This window comes from Uloborus diversus, chromosome 9 (genome assembly GCF_026930045.1).
Source record: "Uloborus diversus isolate 005 chromosome 9, Udiv.v.3.1, whole genome shotgun sequence".
NCBI lineage: Eukaryota > Metazoa > Arthropoda > Arachnida > Araneae > Uloboridae > Uloborus > Uloborus diversus.
In genome coordinates, this window is record NC_072739.1 from 154,787,753 (window position 1) to 154,815,290 (window position 27,538).

Here is a 27,538-nt window from a genome sequence, read left to right on the forward strand (position 1 = left end):
TGAGGAATAATTCAGCCTTTATTGTTCCTAAAACATCACTGCGTAACGTTTGTGAACATTTCAAACAACTCTCAGCGTGATCTAGAATATTTTGCATCTCTTCCGCATATTGCGGATAAGATAAATGAACCTATATCGGCGGCTCTAACGTTAAGAGCCTAATGTCTACTACTGCCCAAAGTAGTAACATTGAAGGGGAGGTGCAGTCTCACACACCACTTCTAAAGAATGCAATGAAATTTAAACCTGATGCACTCGCCTAAAGGTACTGATAAGCAAGGGGTGTGTTCAAGGTCACAAAACAAAAAGCTATTTTGAAAAAATCATTCAATCGGACTGAAAATGAAATAGGGGTGATCGGATGAAATTTTGGGCGGTCTGTGAGACCGCACCTCCTCTGTTAAGGGTTAAACAGGATATCTTGATCATTTTTCACGCATATTTTACTGACAATTACTATGCATTTGTTTGGAATATCATACCTAATGCTTAATGGTTGCAATTAATGGTAAAACATTCATAATGTTACTTGATGAACACAAAAAAGAAAGTTCATTTATTATTAAAGCTCTTCATGGGCTGATACTCGCTGTCAGAAAATGAATCAGACAGCTCTCCACTTGGAACTTCAAGTGGATATCTGCGCAGACTTCGTCTAGATCTCCGACTGCACAACAGCTGTTCATTACGGCAGTAACACGAACAGGAACAAAAAATAATGACTAGGAATGAAGTTATACATACAGTAGTTATGACTCCAAGAATAAGAAGAGTTGTGTACCATTTTCTAGATAAAAAAACATAACAGGAAACAAAATCAGACACATACATCTACATCTACAGCAATAAAATGATTCAATTCTGGAATTAAATTATTCTTTTTGAAGTCATTTATGTTTTTGAACAGTTTAACTACTTAATACTCTTTACTAATAATAAAGCTGAAAGTCTCTCTGTCCGGAGGATGTATGGATGTCTGGATCTCTGTGACGCGCATAGCGCCTAGACTGTTCGGCCGATTTTCATGAAATTTGGCACAAAGTTAGTTTGTAGCATGGGGGTGCGCACCTCGAAGCGATTTTTCGGAAATTCTATGCAGTTCTTTTTCTATTCCAATTTTAAGAACAAAAATATCATAAGATGGACGAGTACATTGCGAAATTATCATAACATGGAACCGTAACAAGGGTACAAGCCAATTGGCGAGAAAAATCACCATACATTATTTGTAAATATACAGGCGAACCAAAAGACCTTTTAATTTTTCTATTACGGGCAAAGCCGTGTGGGTACCACTAGTATTTAATAAAATAATAGTACTAGTAATAAAAAATGTAAAATTGGGGGTGGGGTAAAAAGTCTGAGCATATTGTTTAAAAATTGACACTTAACCATTGAACTAAAGGAACAAATGTGTAGTCTCTACTTATTTTTTGTTGTTAGATACAATTTCATTTACAGCAGGTTCCACCGAGAATTTTCTGCAAATTTGCTTTTCGGCTGAAACTTGGAAATAAAAATTGTTTTGGAGATTGCATGCTTTGAATTGTTTGGATTCATGCATCATCAACTTCTGAAAGACTTTCAACAAGAAGAGTGCCAGTAGCTCTGATACTGAATTGGCACGAAGAAACATTGAACCAAAGGCACATGATTGGACAATTAGACCTCTCTCACTGACAAAAGACAATAAGACAGAAAAAAATACTGCCAGAGTAGATTTAAACGGATATAAAACAAATCATCTTAGAAAAAAAGAAATTTTAGAAAAGATAAAAAGTTCTTGAGTCTTTAGATGAAAAATGATTTTGATCTGTTTGTAGAAAAACGTATTCAGCAGAATTTCTGAAAAATGTTAGCGTAAAACCTGGAATATTTTAACTTTATTATTATGGCAATTTTCAGGGACCGTAAGAAAATGACTTTGGAAGCAAGAAAAGGTATAAAAGGGGCAGCATAATATCAGGGTTCCACTGTATAAATATGTTTGAAACTTATATACTACAAAGCCACAGAAGCACCAAAAGTACTAAGAATGAATAATTTACGTATTTCAATTGTGTTAAATAAGTAATGGACAGACCACAGAGAAAACTTCAAGGGTGACATTCTAATACAAGCTAAAAGACTTCTCAAAGTTTACTTAACATAGGTTATGCTAAGAAATAAGAAATCAAGTACAGATCTGTATCATTAAAACTCTCTTTAATTTTACTCAAATAAAATTATACAAGAATGATCATATCTTTTAAACATTATAATTTTTAAGAAACTTTTTGGAGTTTGAAGAAATTATCAGCTTTGGTGAACAAAGTAGCTACTTCTTTTCCCACTTAAAGTTTAAAAATGAATTTTTGCGACTTTTTTTTCTTTCTTTTTACAGACTTCTTTATTCTATTTATTTAATTTTGACGGTTTCAACAATTAGTCATTTTTTGTAATTGTGTTTTAAAATTAGTATAGAAAGATATCACTTTTCAAAACCGATTCAATTTAATGAAATGAAACCACAATTACTTATTTTGAATTAAGTTCAATTGTAGAAGAAAGACAAATGGATATTACTACAGTCGAACCTCCATATATCGAGCTTCAACATATCAAAATTTTCTATACATCGAAATCCCAGCAAATTTATATGTTCATTCAATAGATAAAAAATATTCATGACACTCCAGGGTTAAAGCTGGGTTCAAAAGTTCATTAGCATAAAAGCTAAAATTGAGGGAAAAATTTTAGCAAAATGCTAAAATGTTACGCATGCTCATATATTTATTAATGCCTCAGTGTGTTTCGTCTTCAGTTGAAAATAAAACTCATATTTTATCTGTGACATCTTTGAAGAAATAAGTACCGCAGATTTTTTTTTTTACGCAAGATAAAAAAGAAAACAACATGATTGATCTTTAGAATGTTGCAGTCCCTCCTCCTAAGAAAGGAGTTATTGGGGGACATAATGCCGGATAAGACAAAGTCTTATTGAACTTAATAGTTGTTTAATCATCTTAGCTAAGATTGATATTACTACAGTCGAACCTCCATATATCGAGCTTCAACATATCAAAATTTTCTATACATTGAAATCCCAGCAAATTTATAAGTTCATTACATAGAAAAATTGTTTCTATATATTGAAAAAATCTCTATATATCGAAAAAATTTTTGAGACATTTGTAGGTTTTTTACCACTTACTATTTGTCTCATGAAAAATGAAGAATAACGGAGAAAATTATAACCACTAAAGGTTGCTACGAAACTTATAAGGAATTTGGGGTTCAGGGGTGTGTAGATAGAGTCGTTGTTCCGTTCCGGAGTTCTTAAATACACACAAGTTTATTTCAAATCTTAGTTGCAGCCAGTAACACTGTAAAATCAGTTTCAAGTTATCCCTTTTGTTTGTTGATTATCATTCCTAGTATTTCTAGCTTCAGTAAAAATCATTCAAGTTAAGTAGATTGATTTTTTACTTTTCTCTTGATTACATTGTCAAAACGAAAATCCCCTAATGTGCAACGGTTCAAGTTGAGTTGCCGAAAAATGAAGGTGTATGAAGGCGCAAAAATGAAATTTCTGTTAAATTTTTAATTATTAAATTTCATTTAATCTGATGTTCGTTTAAATTAGAAATTGGGTTTCATGCACGTAAATTAGTTTTAATTTTAATGTTTTAGGATTTTTTTATGACAAAATGAGATTGTTTCTATATATCGAATTTTTTTCCGGCATTTTGCTACTTCGATGTATGGAGGTCCGACTTCCCCATCCGACTTGTTTCCAGATCAATTGAAGGAAAGTCAAGAAATATTTCAAGGTAAGTGGTAAAGAGGAATAGCAACAGACACTATCATACAGAGAGTGAACATGTATTACCGTCTTTCTTCAGGATTATCTTTCACAAGTTTTTGTTCCTTGATAATATTTTCTGCGAAACATTCAGCAGCTACATTAAAAGAAAAGAAAGAATACAAAAAACTGTAGTCTTTTTGAATAAACCAATTAAAACTACTAGGTGAGCAAAACTAGCTTAAGATACTTTCGTAATTACAAAATTGTATAGAATTGAGAAAGACAAAAACTACATAAAAAATACAGTAAACTTCCTATTATCTGCGGAATAGGGTGACACGGTAACCACGGATAAGCAAAAACCGCGGATAATCTGAATAATAGGTAAAAAACGACACTTAGTGTATTCAATAGATAAAAAATATTCATGACACTCCAGGGTTAAAGCTGGGTTCAAAAGTTCATTAGCATAAAAGCTAAAATTGAGGGAAAAATTTTAGCAAAATGCTAAAATGTTACGCATGCTCATATATTTATTAATGCCTCAGTGTGTTTCGTCTTCAGTTGAAAATAAAACTCATATTTTATCTGTGACATCTTTGAAGAAATAAGTACCGCAGATATTTTTTTTTACGCAAAATAAAAAAGAAAACAACATGATTGGTCTTTAGAATGTTGCAGTCCCTCCTCCTAATAAAGCAGTTATTGGGGGACATAATGCCGGATAAGACAAAGTCTTATTGAACTTAATAGTTGTTTAATCATCTTAGCTAAGATTTAAAAGGATTAAGTTGATTATGGCCATGCATCCTTCCTCTCTCTAGGATCATACATTTTTTCTTTTTTTTAAATGAATTTTTTATTTCAGCAAAAAAGCAAAAATGCATAGCTTTGTTTCCGCAACTGAGATAGTGTTTTTGCATCCTGTGAAAAATGCAACCGTAGCGGAAGCCCTGTGACACTCGCAATGCATTTAAATTATAACTAAAAGCATTGCTACATTGCATCTTTTTAACATTGAATAAAAAAAATATATGTAAAATCTAAAAGCAAACAACAACACAATCATAAGTTTCACAAAAAAAAAAAAATGTGAAAGGACCCGCGGATAATTGGGAGTTTACTGTAAATAAATTAGTAAATATACATCAACAAAAACACAAGAGCATGCAAGATGCTACAATAAATACTCTTGCTTCATAATAAAATTAAAAAAAAAAAAAAAATTAAAAATAAATTTGAATTTTGACATCTTGAATTCAAATTATGTTTTTCGCAATCAGGAGTGTATGTAGGTATGTGTGTTTGTCTGTGTGTGTGTGGGGGGGGATATGTGTGCTTGTGCGTAGGGGGTATGTGTATGTAGGCATGTGTTTTTGTGTCTGCATGCAGGTATGAGTGTGTGGGTAGTTGTGTGTATGAGTGTTTGTGTGTGGGGGGAATGTGTCTGTGTGTGTAGGCATATGTGTTTGTGTCTGTGTGCAGGCATGAATGTGTTGGTAGTGGTGTATAGGTGTCTGTATGCATGTGTAGGAGTCAATATGTATGCGTGTGTGTGTATGTGTATGAGTGTGTGTATGTGTATGAGTGTGTGTATGTGTTTGTGTGTGTGTTTGTGTAGGTGTCTGTATGTATGCGTGTGTGAATGTGTTTGTGTATGTGTGTAGGTGTATGTGCATGTAGGTGTATGTGTGTGTAGGTGTATGTGCGTGTATGTGTGTGTGTGTATGTATGCGTGTGTGTGTAGTTGTGTATGTATGCGCTTGTGTGTAGGACATGGATGCAACCTGGAGACGGCTTTCGCTATAGGAGCAGCATCGTGAGGAGCCGGTCGAATGGTGATGGTGCGGAGGGTGGCGGTTGGAAAATAAAATGATAGAGGACGCCAAAAACAGTCAAATGAAAGCAATAAGCAATCGTGATTGCTCAAAAAAATAAATAAAAAGGGTATCGTTGGAAAAAATTGAGAGTTGGGAAGGTAAAAAAGAAATAATTGTAAATTTCATCATATTTTAAAATGAGTTACAATATTTTTCTTTTGAAAATATGTTACCATTCCTAATACAAATTTAGCAAATAAAAAGCATAAACTTTTTAAAATTTACTAATAATAGTAGAATTTTGTTTTAAAGTTCTAGATTGTTTTTCAAGCAATCCAATGTAAACACTTCGACTTCTTTTGAGTAGCCACCTCTCTTAATGACCAAATTTTTTACTGAACAGGAGGTGGATGCTCCTGAGCAGCTTCACTGTGTCTACTTTAGTTACATCTATGAAAAAAAAGTCATTGCATCAGAATTTACTATTCCTTGTTTTAACATCAGGTATTGCTTGCTGTGCTTGGTAAATTCAAGATGTTTTTTTATTCACATTGTTAGCAATTACAATTTTAATATAAAAATTTGAAGCACTTTCCAAAACAAATGCTTTTTTTTTTTCATTTTAATTAAAGAAATGATGCATCAAAGTTGCTCAGAAATAAACAAAAAAAAAGGGGGAAAATACTCACTATGGTATAATGTTGAATTCTTGGACAAAGCACAACTACCAGATAAAGGATCACAGAAGCAAGAATTATCACACTGGCATTTAAAATGGCAGTTTTCACCAAAAAAACCCTCAGGACAAGCTGTAAAGCAAATGCTTATATTCAAAAATGCCAACAAAATGAAAAATGTCATTCCATGTTATTCATTTTATTTGAGGTAATCAAATTCAATACAATGGTAAAAAGAAATGAAAAATTAAATAACAAAACCAAAAAAAAAAAAAAAAGCTAGACAACAAGAGTTCTTAAAACTAAAAAACACAAATAGCTTTGAGTAAGCTCATCAGCAGTGGAAAGAAGTTATCAAGTACCAAATCAACAAAGCAGCATTAAGTAGATACTTGAGGAAAATGCATTAAAACATCCCAAACATGAATACAGTAGAAGACCATTATAACGCCGACCTATATAACGCAATTCTCTATAAACTGCACAACTTTTCAAAAGTAAACAATAGGTTTTGAAGCTTAAAAAATCCCTCTGTTTTGCTTTGCAAAAATAAAAATTGTTAGGCAAATTAAATTTTGAAAGTTTTTCATCTTTCCATCTTAATTCAAAGCTTTTAAATTTAGAATTAGTAATCATAATAAACAGAAAATACCAGATGGCTCTTGAAAATGCAGCTGTTATGCAAACCATGAAGCTAGCAGAAGTGCAGGATAATGCACTTTCTTTTGATTGTAAAACACATTTATTTGGGAATAACTAATTGTAGTATTTGTGCTTTAACATTCATTTCAGATAAAACTCATTCTGAAGTGCTAATATATAGATATATTCTGAATGTTAGTTTCAAAATTTGAAATGATCTATATAACGCAAAAGCTGAGGTCCCAAGGTGTGCGTTATAACGGTCTTCTACTGTACAATGCAGAGGCAGCTAAAGGAATTAAACTTTCAAGTGAAAATTTAGGTCTGCATTAGTTTTAATTATTATATTAGTTAGCAAAAATCTTCTTCTTGCTAATTCTCACTGATCTGAAATCAGTTCAGGTCCATGAGCTAATTTATCCTCAATTCCCCCAACACCAGATCAGGTCTATCCCATTGCACTAAAGAGAATGTGGAATGACTACTGCCTATCCCAATGAGTTAAAGAGTTAAAGATGTGTTCGAATTTTGAAACTGGTCCCAAGCAGTTGACAGCTACCAAGACGGCAAAACATAGTGTCGACCATACTGAAGTCGATAAAAAGGTTTGATTCTTTCAACAGAATGACTTTATACAAACACAAATGTAACGACCAGCAACAGGCTCTGGGCCCAGCTAGGCTGGTCCTAGTCAGTTTAAAGTCCCCAATGAAGATCAATGGCCCTCTTAAAGCTATCCACCCTCCTTGCTGATAACCACCTCTTCTGGTAAGCTGTTCCAAGTGCCCACGGCTATACTAAAGAAGTAATTTTTCCTAATTACGAGGTTAACCTGAGATTTCAATAGCTTAAAACAATGACCCCTTGTCTTGCTTTCCGTGAGAAAATTTAACCTGTTAACATCTTCCATTTTGATAAATTTAAACAATTGAATCATTAATGCAATTGAATCATTAATTGAAATTGAATAATCATTAATTGAATCATTTAATTGAATCATTAATTGAATCATTAATCACCGCACACACGCACGCCGTGCGCGGATACCTTTGCCGCTGTGCAGATACATTTGCTGCAAATATGTATTTCGCTCAAAATTTTTAAATTAATATCAATATTAAACAATGGTTATCTTGAAAATATGTAGATAAATTAATGAAATTATTTTCTTGCTTTCATGGATACATGATTGAAAGCACAATAAGCATTGCATTGCTGAAAATTTTACGTACCCACTGTATAAATTTTTAAATACTTGTAGATAGTTTTGAGTTGAGTGCGCAGATACTTTATATTTTTTCTTACTATGGTTATACATATTAAGCCTATTAAGTCTGTTATCATAGTCTAAATCTGAAAGTCCCCTTGATAGTCTAATAACCCTTCTTTGAACCCTTTCCAATACAAAAACATCTTTCCTGAGATAAGGAGACCAAAACTGAACAACATACTCCAAATGAGGTCTTACTAAACTCCTATGTAACGTCAGAAGAACCTTCTTAGATTTATTTGAAATAGATCTATTGATGAACCCAAGCATTCTGTTGGCTTTGTTACTTGCAATGCTGCACTGTTGACTAAACTTGAAATCCTGATTTAGTAAAGTACCCAGATCAATAACGTTTTCTGCCTGACTGATGACTGAACCCTGTAAACGGTAACTCGTACACTTATTTCCATGACCTAAGTTCAGCACTTGATTTTTCCCTACATTAACTGCCACACTCCATTTGTATGTCCACTTAGTAATATGATCTAAATCCTTTTGAAGCTCTTTTACTTGTTATTCATCTTCTGCGATCCCCATAACTTTTACATCATCAGCAAATTGTCATGCTGTTCGTCGCTCCTGTCAAACAGTGAGAAGGAATGGGAGGAATTGGACCGCGTTTCTCCTTCAGCAGTCATTCTGCCTTTCCTTTAGTTCAATGATCTATCCAGTATGTCTTCATGCAACAAGGCAACACAACAGAGCGGTGTGTGAGCATGCTTTCATTGCACTTGGTACAACTCAAGGAAACCTTAATAACACAGTAGAATCTTATGAGATCTATATGGACCAGAAGCCAACTGAGACTAGGTTGCCTGGCCTTAAATGACACCTTCTAAGTCCACAGCACCACCAGGGTCAGGGACACGATACTAAGGATGAGATGGCATTGTTTCCAGGAGGTGTTACTTCTAGAGAAAATTTCCCGGAAAGGCAAAGGTTCAATAGGACATTAGGGCAGTTTTGGACGAAGCCTTAAGATTTTCAAAACCAATATTCCTCAAGGTTTCTATGTACTAAATCACATTCTGACTATCCATGAGGAACCAAATCTCCTAAAAAAGAGGGTGTTCAAAAGACACATTTTAAAGCTATATCGATGGCAATCATTTCTGAGTAAAAGACAAAACTATAATTAAGATTACTCCATTTGGAGTAAATTTTCTCAGTACGGGATTTAACAAAGCAGGGGAGGAAGGGAGCTAACGCTGCAAGAAATTGAAAAAAAAAAAAAAAAAAAAACCTAGCACTAAGATTTATTAATGATACAAATATACACTGCTTGCCTCTGGGGAGGGTCCCTACAGAGTTTTTGCACAAGGTGGGTGGGGGGGGGGGGCAAAACTTCTTGATGCGGGGCTGTAACAAGGACTCCACTTCCAGTGTGGTCATTTTCATCTCTAATACCGTCAGTATATTTAGCAAAATTAAACAGTTTTGTCACATAAATACTAATTACCTTGGCTGGGATCTAAAATGGTATAAAGTAACACATTTAAAAAAAGGGGAAAAATATATAAAACTGTCTACTGTCAATATCAATGAAGCGTGAAGTAAAATAGAATTATAACCTATGACATAACATTTCATTGATGATTTTGCAATGAAAAACATGGAAAGTTATGTTTTTTTAACTATGTATTTTTTTTTGTTTGCATTAGAAATTATACAATAAATGTTTAACATGCGGTTAAACAAAGAAAATCTTTTGGATGCATTAACTGTTGATATACAAATGTATTTATAGCTAAAATGTTCTATATACATTACATAAGTGCCTAAATCTCCACATATACATGTTTTTTAACATAAGAAGTGAAAAGCAAGAAATTGAGTATTGTATCAGTTATTAAAAAACTCTTAAAGCATAATTTTTATTTATCTATGGTTAAATGTGTAAGAGTAGCTTTATAATATGAAATAATTAAATAAGTATAGTCAACTGGGGGTAACTTTGGCCTTTGTGGGTAACATTGACGCAATAAACCACAAGTCAATCAGTACCGCTACCTGAATTATTAGGTAAAGCTAATGCTTTCCCCTATCAGTCCCTTGCAAAGAAGAAGTGATGATCAGTCACCTATATCTAATGCAGTACAGACAATCAATTTTTGTTTTTTGGAGCAATGTTACCCGCAAAGGCCAAAGTTACCTGTTGACGAAAGCATATTTTTTATGATAAGCTAAAAATATATCCTAATTAGCACACAAGAAGCAATTTATTTTTCAAAGCACAATTATACTTAATATTCTTTAAGACAGTTCAAAAGTTATGAGAAAATTACATGTCATTTTAAATATTAAATCGTGTAGATCTTTAATTTTAAACACTTCAGTAAAATAAATGCATATAAAGGGTATTTTTTTAGAGGTATAGAACTTTAAATTCAAATAAAACACTGTTAAATGATATAAATCGCCATGAATTTGGCTTTATTCGAAAGATGATTCTTTGCCATTTTTATTTAAATGTGATTTCTGGTATATGGCCACTTCTGCTGTCTTGGAGAACGTCTAATCGGGAAGTCCAATTTGTGGCAAAAAATAGTCCAGCATAGTCAAATCTTATGATCTTGCAGGCCAATTCCCGGGTCCATTAAGCGAAATTATTCGTTCACCGAACGTTTCTTTCAATAAATCAATTGTGACACGCGCTGTGTGGAGTGTTGCACTGTCCTGTTGTCTATTCATGATGAAATGGCAAACCAAATTAAACACAAAACAAGTGACAACTATCAAAATGGCCCACAGATCAAACAGTGTTCCCAACTTAAAGTACTATACCTCTAAAAAAAAACACCCTTTATAAGCCACAGTAAAAATTAATTTGGATCATTTAATATTAATTTAAGTATGTTTTTTCAAATGATAAATATCTCCACAGAAAAATATTAGACAAAAACTACATTTAACATTTCTCACTATTGGGTATTAAGTGAAAATTAAAGTTGGAACTCACGATGCTCACACGATTTACCCATGAAGCCAGGTTTGCAATGGCAGGACCCAGAAATAAAATCACAGCCACGGGCATTCATACATTCACATTGCTGAGCACACTGACTACCATATTTTCCTTCAGGACACACTGAAAACATTCAATAGCACTTTATGATATGTTTTGTAGGTTTTCATTTATTCATGAACATAAATATATATTCTAGCTGACTTGGCAAACCTTGCTCTGCCACATAAATTATTTCTAGTAAATATTTTGGTTGTTAATTAAAAAATAACAAAGGTATTGCAAGTGAGTGGGAATGGGATCTATTACGGAAAGAGGAATGAAGTGTTGTAGAAGAAGATGATAGCCTATAAAAACAAAGAACACCAATCATTCATTTTCTCGATATAATGTATTTTATTAACATAATGAACAAATTCATTGTTTGATCTCTCAAAAGTTAAACGTAGTGAGAAAAAAGTGACATATTTTTTATCCTTAATTATAACAATGGAATAAAGAAAATCAATATTCATTTCGAGAATAAATTGAGTGAACGATATTTTTTTTTCAGCCAGTCTTCAGCTAACACAAATAAGTTGGGTGGTTTGTTCACGCAAGAACATGCAATTGTCCATGTGAAAAACAGGGTGTGTCCAAATATGGGTTGCAAGCACACACATCGTTTATACTTGTGACTTATTAATTGTCATTGCAAATGCCAACTTCATGAAGGCGTTTCAATTGGCACGTTTGTGGGAATCATTGGAATTCGTGGTCACAAAACATTTTTGGCTCGGAATTAATCATTCAAAATGGTGGCTTCGATAACGTTTTTCATCAAGTGACCAACTGGGTGCCACTGCAGAGCCATGGTAGGCTCAAATTTCGAGGTAAAATAACTGGAGATCCAATTTATTAGTCGTAGAAAGTGGTGGAACGTACTTGATGAATTCAGTGAGTTCAAAAACTCTATTGTATAATTTACAGTTTTGTTAGCATCGTAAACTGTATCAATCAAGTTGTGTGGTACCAAGTCGCCAGGCAATGACTGCTGTATTTTTAAGTTTAAATCTTTGAGGTCCACATTTTTTGCTGTTAAAATGGTTCATCTGCCAGCCACTCCTAATTTATGTATTGTGTGCGTACATTGGGAAATATGCAGTCAATGAGAGCATTTTGAGAATCAACAATAGTGCAGAAATTAGTGGGCAATTTTTATGCATCCTGTATTTTCATAGGCAGCAACTTATAGATCTTGTAGCATTTGGACACACATGTTTATTCTTAGCAGAACTTTTCCACGTTATGATATAGTGACCTAGCAAACCTTGATCTGGTCATGGTATGTTGAACGTGGAATGAAGGGAAGTATTTGTCTGAAATCACCTGAAAGGAGTAAGAGTGCCGCCAAATATTTTGTCGCTGTTTTTTATATCGTTCAGTGTTCTTCAAAAGAATGTTTTTGTGCTATAGTGCATTCATCTCAGGTGATAATTTTGTATTCTTTTAGTACTGTGGCCATGGACGATTTTTTTCTCCTGTCGAACACTACGTCTGGTTTTGAATATTAAGTGTCATGCCAGGTTAAATGAGGAATGAATAGTTCTAACGCCATACAATAAAGTTGCTGCAATGCCAAAAGATGCTCGAGAATTAGCAAAATGAGAAAAGATTTGTTTGTTCCAGCTGAGGTGCATTAAAAAAAAATCCTATTTGTCTTGACGAAAATGCCAGGGGCAGTCTTTATCCAGTTTTTTCCCCCTTTTTCTTATATTGACCTTTTTTTTAAAAAAATAATTATTTCTCATCTGCAAATTTTTACCCTCCAACCCCACACTCTCCTATGTTTCAATTGTGAATTTAAAAAAAAAAAAAAGATTGAAATTTAAAATCATAGTAAAAGCCTTGCTTAAATTAATTACAAACATTCGTTTTGTTAACAAATAGAGGTATAGGTTTGTTAACAATAGATAAAAATTTTAAATCACTGAGGGTTTTCATTGTTTTACCAGAGGTCATTTTGACATTTGGTAGTCAAACAAATTTCAAATAGGAACACCCTAACTACCTAGCAGTATGAAATATATTTTACTACCTATTATCATACCTAAAAAAATTCAAAAATCGGTCAAGCCGTTTGGGAGGAGTTCAAACACAAACACTGTGACATGAGATTTTTATATAGTATTAGATTTAAAAAAATTTTGTCGCCATCTTCGGTTTGTCTATAAATGAAATGTTTGTAATTAATTTAAGCAAGGCTTTTACAATAATTTTCAACAATAATTTTTACAATGATTTTCAACAATGGTTTTTTCAATGATTTTCAACCATGGTTTTTACAATGATTTTCAACAATGGTTAAATGATATTTTTAACGATGATTTTCAAAAAAAAAAAAAAAAAAAATCTGGATAGAGACACCCTGATTACCTAGCAATAAGAAATATACTTTATGTACTATTCTCATACCTAACATATACACATAAAAAATTTCATGAAAATCGGTTGAGTCATTTCGGAGGAGTTCAATAACTAACACCGTGACAAGAGCTTTTTATATATTAGATGTCCCATTCGCATACCTAACAAATACACATTAAAAATTTCATGAAAATCGGTTGAGCCATTTCGAAGGAGTTCAATAATTAACACCGTTACAGAAGGGTCTTTTCAATATTTTTCACTTTTTATTATTATATATATATATATATATATATATATATATATATATATATATATATATATATATATATATATATATATATATATAATACACACATAGGGATTTCAAAAAGTAAGGTAAAAAGAGCTCTAACACGTGTGCTGATTCACTATACTGTCAGTTCCGCTTAATCAGGTAATGGATAAACGAATGCCCAGCTTTTACAAATAAAACCTCAAGAAACCAAGTATTTTCCCATAGATGCAATGTTAAAGAACCCTGCTTAATTGAATAACTTCCCAGGTGAATTGAATAATATTTTTCAGCCTTTGCACAAACATTTTTGTTTAGAAAAATTTTGAATAAATTGGAAATAAATTAAAAGAGAACAATTTTTTACATAAAAACATAAAGTAATAGTTTACCAAAATTCTGACAAATTTCTTTTCTCTTTGCCATCAGAAACACACACACACAGAGACAAAAAGAAAAAAAAAACAATATAGAATGCAGGTAATAATTAAATTGAATAACACAAAGAAATATACACATTTTAGACAAGAATAAATTGATCAATATTAAATGGAAAACACGGTAGATAAAGAGGAGGGAAAAGAGAGTCAGAAATTTATTCCCAAAAGACCTTGAACAAGCAATCCACTATTATGGAATTTTTCAAAAAAGTATTTACCGAAAAAAGGTGCCAAATCAACGATTTCATTCTCAAGTTGTAAGTTACTTTTTCTAATTTTCATATGTACTTGTAATATACATAATAATCATTAATCTCTTTTGTTGCTTATTTTACTCATTTCAAAACATTTTTGTGAGTAACATTTATTATTTCCTTTACATAGCTATTGATTTATTAAAATTACGCTTTAAGACAAATGTTGTCAATTTAGAAAGGTAAAGAAAATTTTCTTGCTTAATGGAATAAAATTTCTTGGAACCGACGACATTCAATTAAGTGGGGCTGACAGCATGAATAAAAAACATATTGAAGATAACCAAGATGATCAGAGCCTTCAAATGGTACCGGTGGATGCAGCTGGGTGTCCACTAGCGGAACAAAATGTCAGCTACAAGAAGACTGCGTTGACAAAAACATGTGCCACCAATGAAACAAGAAGTATGATAAGGTTTATGCATTGGGAGGTATTGAACGGCCCTCCTTAGAGTTTAAACCTCACACCAAGTGACTTCCATCTTTTTGAATCTTGAAAGAAACACTTGAGAAGTCAGCGGTTCAGAACCGAAGCTGCGTGTCAGAAAACCTTCTTAGTATGGTTTCACATTCTTGATGATGATTTCTTCCATGCTGGACCTCCAAGTGTTTCTTTAAAGGTCCAAACAGATGGAAATCACTTGCTGCGAGGTCAAGATTGATTTTGGAAAATCAATTGTTTTACTGAAACAAGCCATAAATGTTCAATGAAAATATTACCAAGTGTTTGTGACACCTCAAAACACTTCAGGGTTAATAATGTAAGTCTAATTTATGTCTAAGTGTTTCTTCGGGGAACGTCATTGTGTTCATAATTCATCGAAATCTTCAGCAAAATGTGAGTTAAGTTGTTAGATTTACCTCAATTACCACTTAAACTATCTCAAACAAAATTACATACTTTTTAAAAATCTCTTTTTTTTTGCTGCTACTAAAAGTCCTATGGTTCCCCCCCCCCCCCCCTTCATAAGACCCAATCCCCGCCGCTGCTTATAACTACACAAAAGATCCAACTTACCACTTTCACAATTCTCTCCAAAGTACCCGGGTCTGCAGATACAGCCACTGGGCAAGCAAAGGCCATTGTTTGAGCAATTATGTTTTCCGCAGAACAAGCGATCACATTTTGGAGCAAGCCAGTTGTTTTCACACAAACATTGTCCATTCAAGCACTTGCCATGGTTGCTGCAATCTTTAGGGTCACAGTATGGAGAATGAACACATAGAACAGTACTAACTTCTCGATCACAAGAGAAAGCATTACTAGGGCTAGAGTAAAAGATCACAGATAATTTTGAGGCAAACTAAATTTAAAAATACAGTAGAACCTCTCAAAAAGGGACACTAATGGGACCAGACATTATGTCCCTTAAATAGAGGTGTTCCTTCTTTGGAGGTATTTTAGTTTATGTACCAAGCATGTTAATTCAGTATAATTTTTTTATGAACTTAGGCTATTAACACTTAAGACTAAATACTTATCATTTTTTCATACACAATTAAATAAAATTAACACTTATTGACTTTTTAAAAAGTTTTTATAATTTCATTAATTATGATTATATATAAGTCAAAAATTTGTTAAGTCCAAAGTTTTGCAGCATAAAACAATTATTTGGAAGTAATTCATTGCATGAATTTTCTTCATGTTATGTAATTTACAATGCAAGACATTGTGAATTACAATTAGTGTTCACATTTCAATTTTATATAAAAAGCTAGTCAGTTTCTGTGCCTTCTCCTTTGACCCTGAGCCTACTTAAATAAATATCCCGGTGGGAAAATCATGCAATACAATATATACTTCTTTCTTTTACAATATAAACTTGTTTCTTTAACATATGTTAATGTTAAACTCTCCTCAATTAATTTTTAGAGGAAAATTGAAGCTTGAATTCCAGTAAATTCACTCTTTCTTATGCACTTGTACATAATTCTTCAAATTATTTTTTCTTTGTGACTGTTCCTTAAATAGAGTATCCCTTAATTAGAGGCAAATACATGGAAAACCCTATTCAAAGGGACTGGGATCAGAAAAAATGTACCTTAAATAGAGGTGTCCCTTATTCGGAGGTGTCCCTTAAGGGAGATTCTACAGTACTTCATTTGTTTACAAATACAAAAATATTTAAAATGTAAGGTGAACACACCAGTAGTGGCCAATGCTTCAGTAGTGGCCACTTCAAGGTTTAATATGCACTAGTAGTGGCCACAGTGAAGTATATTTTTAAACTGTGGGTCCACAATCAAATTACCTGTCTTGAAACTACTTTTTCTTGAGCCCCACTCTTCCTTAACGTCCCATTTTCTAAAAATTCCAGAATTTTAAATTGGTCAATTTTTTATCCATTTTTTCCCGAACCTCAAATTTGATCCATCATTAGTGGCCGCTCCAAAATCGGAAAATTTCAGCAGAAAAATAAAATACATTTCTTATGAAATATTTTCTATTCCATTATAAAACATATTTTTGATCAAAAGAATCAGTAAATAAAAGGTTGAATGAATAAATGTGAAGATAATGAAACAATAAAGGAATAATTAAATGAATAAAATTGGTTGATGAATAATTTTGGAGAAGTTTGGTAAGACCTCATTTGGAGTATGCTGTTCAGTTTTGGTCTCCTTACCTTAAGAAAGATATTAATGTATTGGAAAGGGTTCAAAGGCGGGCTACAAGGCTAATAAATGGACTTTCTCACTTAGACTATGATTCCAGGCTTAGAAGGCTAAAAATGTACAGTCTTGAGCAAAGAAGAGACCGAGGGGACATGATTCAGTTGTTTAAATTTATTAAAATGAAAGATGTTACGGGGCTGAAGTTTAGCACTGAAAACAGGACAAGGGGTCATTGTTTTAAGCTATTTAAATCTCAGGCTAAAATGGATGTTAGGAAAAATTATTATTATAGCAGGGTAGTGGAACTTTGGAACAGCTTACCGGAAAAGGTGGTAATGAGCAAGGGCGTAGATAGTTTTGAGAGGGTCATTGATCTTCACTGGGGATTGTAAATTGACTAGGACCAGTCTAGCTGCGTCCAGAGCCTGTTGCTGGTTGTCACTTTTGTACTTGTATTTGTAGATCAATTAATATATGCACCACTGGCTACTGCATGTGGCAACAGGGGGTTGGGGAGCGAAAAAAGCAGGGGGCAGAGCCCCCTAGTTTTATACATTAGCAATAGAAAAAAAATTAACATACCATGAATCATACGGATAATTTGAAGTGGTTCCATTGATAACTAAAGTAGATGACCCACCACCATCAAGGTTGATACCATTTATTACACCAAATTCTTTCAAAAGAGCTTCCATTTCAAAGAGATTAATACTGCAAAATAAACATTGTATTTAAGAGGCAGAATCAAAGCTTTGAGCTCATTTTCAAGTTGAAATTTTGCGATAATGCTAAAAATAGCATTAAGTTGATAAGTTCAACTTTATAGCATTAAAGGAATAAGTATCAAATAAGTCTAATAAGTTGACAATAAAGAAAATAGCAGGTCAATCAGTTGCCATGTTTTCCACAATTAAAAAAAATATCCAAAATGTATTTTGGAAATTCAATCACACAATTAAATTTAGATAAAAAATACAATAATGCAGTGAATGGTTCAGCTGTACAAGGTATATTTTGTGTTGAATGTTACAAAGTACTTGTTGTTTTTCTTTAAAAATGTCAGCTACCAGTGGAATCATCCAGCTAAGAGTTTCAATATATAAATCAATATGGAGGAAGTTGGGACTTTCTCTTTCTCCAGATTTGCTTGATACGAAATTGAAAATGCACAAATTATCAAGAGAAAAAGGAAGTTTGTGCGATACCTATAAAAACAAAAAGTATAAAAAACTTATTTTGTTGTAATTTGCATTATTTTCTAATCAGTAATTTTAAAAGTCAAATTTTTTTCAATTTTTTTTTAAATACTATTTAATTTATCATAGTTTTTAATACTGCTGTTAAGATCACACTGTATGTCAGTAATACCCAGAAGATAAATTAAAATCAGACAGCCCAAAGTAAGGCTCCTTCATACTCCTATAACTTCAGACACATTAGTTGTCAGCCATTCATTTAGAAAGAAATCCTGGTAAGGCTACATGCATGGTATGAACATATTGATGGAATACAGTTTTTTTTTTGCATAAACAAAATCCATAAGTTTATGAAAAGCAATGTTTAGATACTATAATGATACAATCCTGAAATTGTTAACAACTAACTGCATCACCCAGTTTGCACGGTCTACCTTGAAAATGAAAGTTAGATCAAGTGACGCGTGTTCAACAATCAGGAATGAACAACAAAAATCTGTAAAATTTCCCGACAGATTGTGGAAAAATAACCGAAAAGGAAACATTTTAAATCTTCCGATTACAGAAAAAGCCTCAAAACAAAAGTCAAAGTTTTATTTGTTCATATTCGAGAAAAAAATGGCAAAACAGATCTTTTTTAATGACTTTCTTCATTGTTAACAAATTTTGATAAAAGTATCGTTCAACAATGACCGTGATCAACAATGAATTTCTAATTGAAGGCTCACAAATATTTTAGAGCAAGACTAGTTAAAAACAGTTATAATTCACGTTCTAACTACCTTGGAACATCAGAACAAATTTTATCTGATGCAGAAAAATCAGGGTTTCTATAGATAATTTATTCTAGTTTTTCGAGCATTTTTTAACCCTCATATTATAGAAAAACGTCATTTCGGGACTTAAAATTAAAATTCAATGGTTTAGTTATTTTTTGGTGTTCAAAACACCCCTTACGTTCCTTCTTGGGTGCCCAAGTATCTCCCAAACAAATTTGGTCGAGATCCGACTCAAACTGTGGATTCGTATAGGGAATATACATACATACATATATATTCTCTGTTTTATTTATATAGTTGTAATTTTGCCTTTCATATCACATTTTGAACTCTCAGACACTGAAGGAATCCTTGGACACAAAGATAAGTTTAGTAGTGTCCAGTTACGAGTGGCTGAGGTCAAGGGCGCCCATATGGGGGGGGGGGGGGGGCAAGTGGGGGCTCAAGCCCTCCACCTTAGAAATTAAACTTCTTTGCTTTTAGTACTTTTTTTTGTATAAATGTAAAAGCACTTCTTCTCCAGCCGTTAATGAATAAGTTATTAAAAACGTCAAATTTTAATAACTCTAATCTGCACTAAAATCAATTTCCATGGGGAAAATATCCTGCTAAACTATGGGGAAAATATCTGAGCCCACCTCCTTCAATTTTGCATATAGGCGCCTTGGCTGAAGTGTCAGCTAACATGTTAAAAGTTGCGAATTTTAAATTGAAGTTGCATAACAAATTAATGCGTAGAAATAAATTCACACGTTATGATCTTATTAAATTATCCCATTCTAGTGGAAAAACTTGTTTTGAAGAACTTACCCATCAATATCTGTTTTTCCATCTACTTGAACAAAGACAACATTTCCTTCACTATCATGTCCAACTACGGATCTGGCAGAGCGTACATTTACAAAGCGATCCATGGGACCTGTAATTAAAGAGAGAAGATGAAGTAAGAGTTTCATAAAACAAAATAATATTTTTAATTATTAGTATTTAAACAAATCCTGAAAAAATTGAACAATCTGGTACTTATTTATAGTAAATACTAATTATACATTTAAAAACTTTGAAATAATACAGGAAGTACTCTTAAAGTTTCATTTGCCAAAGAATTACATCTAAAAGGCAAAATAGAGTACATGTTTTTCAACTGTAAAACTTATTGTTTAGCATTGAAAAGGTGAGCCATTTATAAAAAATCTCGTTTTACAACTCGGCATCATAAAGGTACTGTATTGTCAGAAACATGTATGCTAGACGTACCAGTAAATTAACACAATTATATTATCAGTTTTATTATATATCATCATTTCAATCCTAACTTTTTTGAAAAAATAAGGTTGTAAAACATTTTTCTGAAATGAAATGATAGTAGTGATTTGCTTCTACACATTTCCAGAAAGCCAAAGGCTAGAAAATACTGCATTTGTCCACTGGTTGGGAATGCTTGTTCACAGGGTCGGAGCATTCTTTTCATTTCAACCCCCAAAACAGCTTGATATCGAGTCATAAAAGCTTTCCCAACAGGGTGTGAAAATTATATTGCCCGACATGCCAGGGGCATGTAAAAATTCCGATCGGGCATGAATCTTTTACCCTTACATGCCCGGCTGGGCATGTAATTATTATAATTTTTAATTCAGTATTGGTAATATTTTAATGACTTATTATATACAATTTATTTAAACTTTTTTTGATATTTTACATTGAAATAATTCTTGATTCAGATATAAAACTGTTAATTTTTTGTCGGATTAATAATTTTGTGACAAATTCAAATAGTACTTTTATTATTCACAATAAAAAAAACTGTGCGTGTAAAAATTTTATTCAGGCATGTATTTTGAGACAAACATGCCAGGGCATGTTTGTCTAAAAATACATGCCTGAATAAAATTTAAAGGAAAAGATTTAAGATTTTTCTAGCGCTGTTTTCTGAGTTTTTTTTAAAAGATAATTACATATAAACAGGAGTCGCTTAATGTGATCACTTTGGAACCAATACAGTTTGATAAGAATAACCAAAAAGAATCCGGGACACAACAAATGGTGATTTTTTTCAATTAAGAAGATTCATTTTTGAAACTGCAGATTAAAATAGTAATGAGGCAACAAAACGCAGTTTTAAATTATAAATTACTAAATTAGCAGAAAGGAAAAGCAGTTTTTTCTATTGATTAAACCATCCAGCTAATGTTACAAAGGCTTTTTTGCTAATTTTTCAAGCAAAATTGTCTTTTTTTGCCGCATTAACAGACCGTTTACTTGCGTATCCTTTTCCCTGACATTTGTAAATTAGTTTCAAAACAAATTCAACTTAACCATCTTTTCCACCACGGTTTTGTTTGTTGTTTTAACTTTCATTTAGCTTTGCTTTCTTTAGAATCTCATCAAGATTTTTTAGTACAGTAGATCCTTGTTTTACATGGGTTCATTTTACACGGTTTTGATTATACGCGGTTTAAGATTTGACACCTTTATTTTATTTTACGCGGATGAGTTTTGGTTTTACGCGGATGCGGCAATGCAAACAGATAAAAAATTTTCCTCTCTTTCAAAATCTAAACTCCTAAAGATCACAGATTACGTGTAATCAACTGCATTTTGGCGTGCTAATAATCAAGCTTGGGCCATTGGAGATATTTTATGTGATTGTTTCCAGAGTTCTTCCCAGAAGTAAAGTTATTAAACTCACACAGTTCAGAACTCACTGAAAGAAGAGCTTTTAGGAGTGACAAAGGAGGCCAAAACCAACGAGGATACTGACGTCGGTGACGCACAACCAGAAAAGTTCACACTGAAAATTTTGAGACATTCCTAGACAATAGAAATCATCTTTCTGGTTTCATGGAAGTGACGCAATTGATCATGGATGCGTTAATGCTCTGCAAAGAATTACAGAGCAAAATTCTTAATGACTGCCAAAAGACTATCATAGCCAGCTCCTCTTTATAAACAGGACACAAAATTAATTTATGTTTTCTTTATGCATGTTGTGCATAAAAGTCGATATAAGTACACATTAAACTTATTACACTATTAGTCATCACTAGAATGAAATATTTTTTTTATTTATGGAACCTAACCCGTATTTTAACACTAGTATTAGGTCTCAATTTATGTGGCATTTCCGTGGAACGTAAGCCCCGCGTAAAACGAGGGTCTACTGTAATTTACAAAATAATGGCTGAGAATTTTTTAGCTGTGCTCAGCATTTCTTTGACTCATCATGGTTAAACTGTCAAAGCGCTTTAAAATTTCAATTTTTTCCTTGACAGTTCAAAAACTGCATTTTTCTCCATAACTAACATTTTTGACCTTTTTAAGTAAAGTTTTTAGTGTAACTGGACAGGAAGAAAATTTTTTATGCTTTACTGATAAGAAGAGAACTTGATTAACTGGAAGCTACATTAATTCTCTTTTAGAGGGAGGAGCTCCCTACCAACAACATGTTCAACAACTGAATTTTTGGATGTGCAAACAAAAGACATCTTGGAGAGTCTGAGGTTACTAACAACGAACTTCAAGTTGTACTTTTCTAGAAAACGATTGCATTGCTATTTGAAACCACAAAATGCCACACAGAAAGTAGGTTTTGTCAGGGTTTGTCTTTGTATTTCTGTGGATTGAGGAACAAAAAAGGGGTAAAAATTGAAAAATGATAACAATAAATTAAGACTTATTTCAATATCCGACTTTTTTAACGTGTGTTAGTATACATGTGTTCTGGGACTTCATGATTCTGATATAACATTAAGCAAACAATAACATTAACCGTGATCATATTAAGTGGCGTTTACTGAATTATCTAAAATGGTTTTATTGTTGTTTGCCAAATTCTATGATTTTTACCATGGGCGTCCATATGCAAAATTTTAAGGGGGGGGGGGCTCAAATATTTCCCCCATGGTTTAGCAGGATACTTTCCCCATAGAACCGATTTCAGTACAGATTAGTGTTATTAAAATTTGACATTTTTAATACCTTGCTCATTAATGGCTGGAGAAGAAATGTTTTTACATTTTTTCAAAGAAAAAAGTACTAAAAGCAAGGAAGTCTAATTTCTAAGGGGAAGGGGGAGGGGGGGGGGGCTTGAGCCCCTACTTGCCCCTTCCCCCATATGGGTGCTCATGATTTTTACTGATGCTATGAATTTTTAAAAACATGATTGTACTTAAATGTTCATTCGCTGGTCAATCTTCAATTCTTTTCTTTTTTTTTAGTAATGAACATATTTTCTTTTTAGGTATCAAAGGAGATAATGAAAAATATATATATAAATGTTAAAAATAATAAATGATATGATTATTAAAAAGTAAAAATTATTAAACCAAAAGTATCCTTTACCAGTTTCTTCAGTATCTTCACATTCTAGCATTTTACTGGAATTCACAAACCCTGTGCCGTTACGAATGACCCACACAACTCCTCCAACAAGTTGCAGGAAATTCCCAGAAAGATACATTTCCTTTGACAAGTAACTATAAAAGGAGGTAGAGAAAAATAAAATGCAAATGACAAAGAACAACTAGCGAAAAATTATGATCTTACATGACAGTGAATCAATATAAATGATAAGAGCAAGGGATCCTGAGCTTTACCTTTGACACTCAAAGGTTTTCAGTTTTTTGGTACAATTTTGTACACTATGCAGTTCAAGTGAACAGAACTTGTAAAAAATATTTGGAACTGTAACTAGTAAATTTATACAATTATTCCAGTCAAACTTATGGTTGTTATTACCATAGTTACTCATAATGAGTTACTTTTAACATTACTGCGCAATTTCGTTCTTTTTATGATTACATTATGTGCAGCTTTGTTTGAAATACAAGAGCTGTTTTTAAAGTAAGTACCGTTTTGAAATAAAAAAGGGATAGAGCAAAGAAATTTATTGCACAAGATTCTACCAACCTTAAGCTATTTTTCTACATTGCTCCCATGATTTTCCACTAACTCGTTATAGCGTGGTTTTTGTATACCTATTTGTGGAAAGTTGCCGCCAGTTTGGTCAACCATGAGGTAACGTTCTCTGAGTTCATCATTGATGTTGTGCCATCGACCGCCAAGGAAAGACTTTAGATGCCAAAGCAAATGAAAGTTGCTGCGAGGGAGGTCGAGGTAGTCTGGAGAACGCTCAAAAACATCCCAGCTAAAGCCCTGTAAGAGTCCTCATGGTTGACTACACAGGCGGCAACTTTCTACGAATAGGAAAACAAAAACCTGTACCATGCTATGAAAAATGCTTAGAAAATCATGGGAGCAATGTCGAAAAATAGCTTAAGGGTGGTACATTTTTGTACATTAAATTTCTTTGCTCTATCTGTACTTGTTATTTTTTATTTCAAAACAATACTTACTTTAAAACATCCTTCGTATATAAAATCTTCATCAAGGTAGCCATGTACAAAGATTAAAAAATGAGGATGATCTGATAGACTGAGGATAAAATGATTCTAAGTGCAGTATTTCTAATATCTTAAAAGCTAGAATGTTTTATTTCACAAGTTTAATTGAGACTCATTAGAAAAATTAGTTAATGAGTACTTTAAAAAACTTTCAATACTTTAGCCTTTTTTAACATATTTATTTTAATTTTAGATGATAAATTTTATTAAGTATCAAGTAATCAATTGATTCATGAATCAAAATCAAAGAAAACTAAACAAAACAGCATAGTGACGCTTTTCGTCAAATGAAAAACCTAAGTGTGGTAGAACGTTTTAGCACATTGTACTTTTAATTCATTAAATTTTGTTACTGATTAAATGGTTCAAACATACAAGGAAATTTTGTAACATATCAAATATAAAAATATGGATTAATTTAAATACTTGCTTGCAAAAAAGTTTATTTTTAGAAAACTAAAATTTTATCATTTTCTTTTTCTTTTTTTTTTGTAAATATTTTCCCCATATTTCTGTTCAGAGGAAATTCCATTTCCAGGATTAACTTTTGGCACCCTTGAAGGGGTAAAACACAGCTTCATGCTTCAAAAAGGATTTTACTCATGATAGCACTGTGAAGACCTAAATGAAGCATAAAATTTATATTGCAGTTAAATCTCTAAGTTAAAGCTTTTGCAAAAAAATTTTTGTCAGGAAAATTACTTCAAATTGTATTGATAATGTAGGAACTAATTTAAAAGTGTCCACTAACTAAAAATTTGAAATTTTACGTTGAGTAAGGGGACAGAACTTGATAGATTACAATGATCAAGTGAGGATGAGTTCTGGGGACAAAACCAAAGTAAAGAAGAACAGTTGTACAAAGAAAAAAGCATAGATAGTAAAATATATATTTTATCTCCGGGTTGGGCATGATCGACTCAGCCGTTCATCCCTTCAGTGGGTCGATAAAGTGAATACCAAGCATGCTCGGGAACATAACCCTGGGGGTTCCCCATTAGTCAGACCATCTAACCGGATCATCTGCCTAGCATCCCAGAACTCTTAGTCAGGAAGACTGAGATGGGCACAGTAGGCCTTGGCTTCATCGGCTGTTGTGCCACTGGGTTTGATTTCTTAGTAAAATATATTTTTTCATGAGGTTTTCTAGATTTTTTAAGCTAAAAAATGAATTAAACCACTGATTTAAAATGCATAAAACAAATCATTTGATTTAAATCACAATTAGAAGAGCAAATCAAAGTCTTTGTGCCTACATTTTTTAGCCAAAATACAGATGTGAATACAAAGCAAACATACACATTCCTAGCAGTGAACATCCCTTGAACTGTACCAGCTGTATCTGCCTTTTGCTCTAATGAGTGGCGCTGCTATCAGTCATTTCAGATGGCAGCTGTTTTTCAGACATCCACAGCTTATGAGTAGCGAACTGTTATTCATTTTCTATGGAGCAAGGGACAAACGCCTATAGCAACTCACAGGGAAATGCACCCCACGTATGGGGAAAAGTGTCTCTCTTTGAGAAGTGTTGAAAGGTGGTGTTGTGAGTTTCAAAAAGGTCGTGAAGACTTGCATGACAATAAGGGTTCGAGGAGGCTGCGTTCGTCGCTGACTGACGACAACATTTCCTACATGGATGCAATGATGAAAGCGGATCGGTATGTGCACCTCAAAGACATTTCACAAGAGCTTGGTATTTCATACGGCAGTGCTTATGACAACGTTCATGGGTCCTTAGGATACCGAAAGGTTTCATGTCGGTGGGTGCCTAAACAGTTGGCTGACATGTCTGAAGGCAAGCAAATGATTGCTTCACTGAATCATCTGCAACAGTATGACAAAGAGGGGGAAAGTTTCCTAGACATCATTCTTACTGGTGATGAAATGCGGATACTGCATTTCACACCAGAATTGAAGCAACAAAGCATAGTGGGGAAACATCCAGGTTCGTCTGTGACAAAAAAATTCTGTTCAGTGCCGTCTGTTGGGAAAGTGATGTAAATGGTCTTCTGGGATCGCTGTGGACCACGCCTGCTGGATTTCATGCCACGAGGTGCAACCATCAATGCCAACAGCTATTGTTCCATACTGACTCGTCTGAGGGAGGCCATCAGAAAGAAGCGCAGAGGGATTTGCGATGTGGACAACAAACTATTCTCCACAACAGTGAAAGGCCACATGTGGCAGTTCAGAGCGTAGCTAAGCTCTTGTCATTTCACTGGGAGAATCTGGAACACCCGCCTCTTAGGCCAGACCTTGCCCTTAGTGATTTTCACGTTTTCGGTTCACTGAAGAAGTCTTTAGCAGGACAGATATTCATATGTGATGAAGAAGCCAAGAACGTGGCACGACAGTGTTTCCACAGGCAACTGGAAGAATTCTATCACAGGGGGATCTCTAATTTAGTGATGCGATGGGACAAGTGTCTGAACTGGTGTGGTGACTATGTGAAGAAATAATGGAAGACACATAGTATCAGGGGCGTGCAGGGGGTGGGGGGGAGGGACACCTGCTGACCCAGGCCCGAGCCAGAAGGGGGCCCAATATTTAAAAAATGATTGGTGAAATATAGGGGCAAATAATGGGGAGGAGGGTCAAAAGTAATTTGTGGCCCGTAAAAGTCATTTGTAACGGGCCCCAAAATATATGTGCATGCCACTGCGTAATTTGTATGTACCTGTTTTTGGTGAATAAAAAATAGGCAAAAAGACTTTTTGATTTGCCCTTGTAAAATTACTGATTTAAATCATTGACACCTTTGACTCAAACTACATATGAGTGAGAAAATTTCAGGCACATTGTCTACAAAATGGGGTTTCAGTTATAAGAGATACACATAAAACTTAAAACACAAAATCAAATTACTAGTTAAAATCATACAACAGGGTGACAACAACAAATTGCGAGCTTTACCCAGTGAAGATTTGTCCATCTTTTGTTAATCCAAAATGCACATTTTGCACACCATTTGAATCATGCACAGGTCGACCATCAGATACAATGTTAC

The 27,538-nt window shown here is 33.4% G+C and overlaps 1 protein-coding gene across 1 annotated transcript; it reads right to left on the minus strand.

The window, feature by feature from the left end:
* Window positions 1-552: 552 nt before the first annotated feature.
* LOC129230569 (N-acetylglucosamine-1-phosphodiester alpha-N-acetylglucosaminidase-like) lies at window positions 553-27,538 on the minus strand (the record flags this gene model as incomplete). Its single annotated transcript, XM_054864974.1, is given in 9 exon segments — window positions 553-787; window positions 3,872-3,941; window positions 6,297-6,416; window positions 11,156-11,284; window positions 15,554-15,804; window positions 17,737-17,865; window positions 19,940-20,048; window positions 23,471-23,604; window positions 27,445-27,538. Coding segments are annotated over 9 exon segments (1,271 nt in total), but the record flags the coding sequence as incomplete, so codon positions are not given.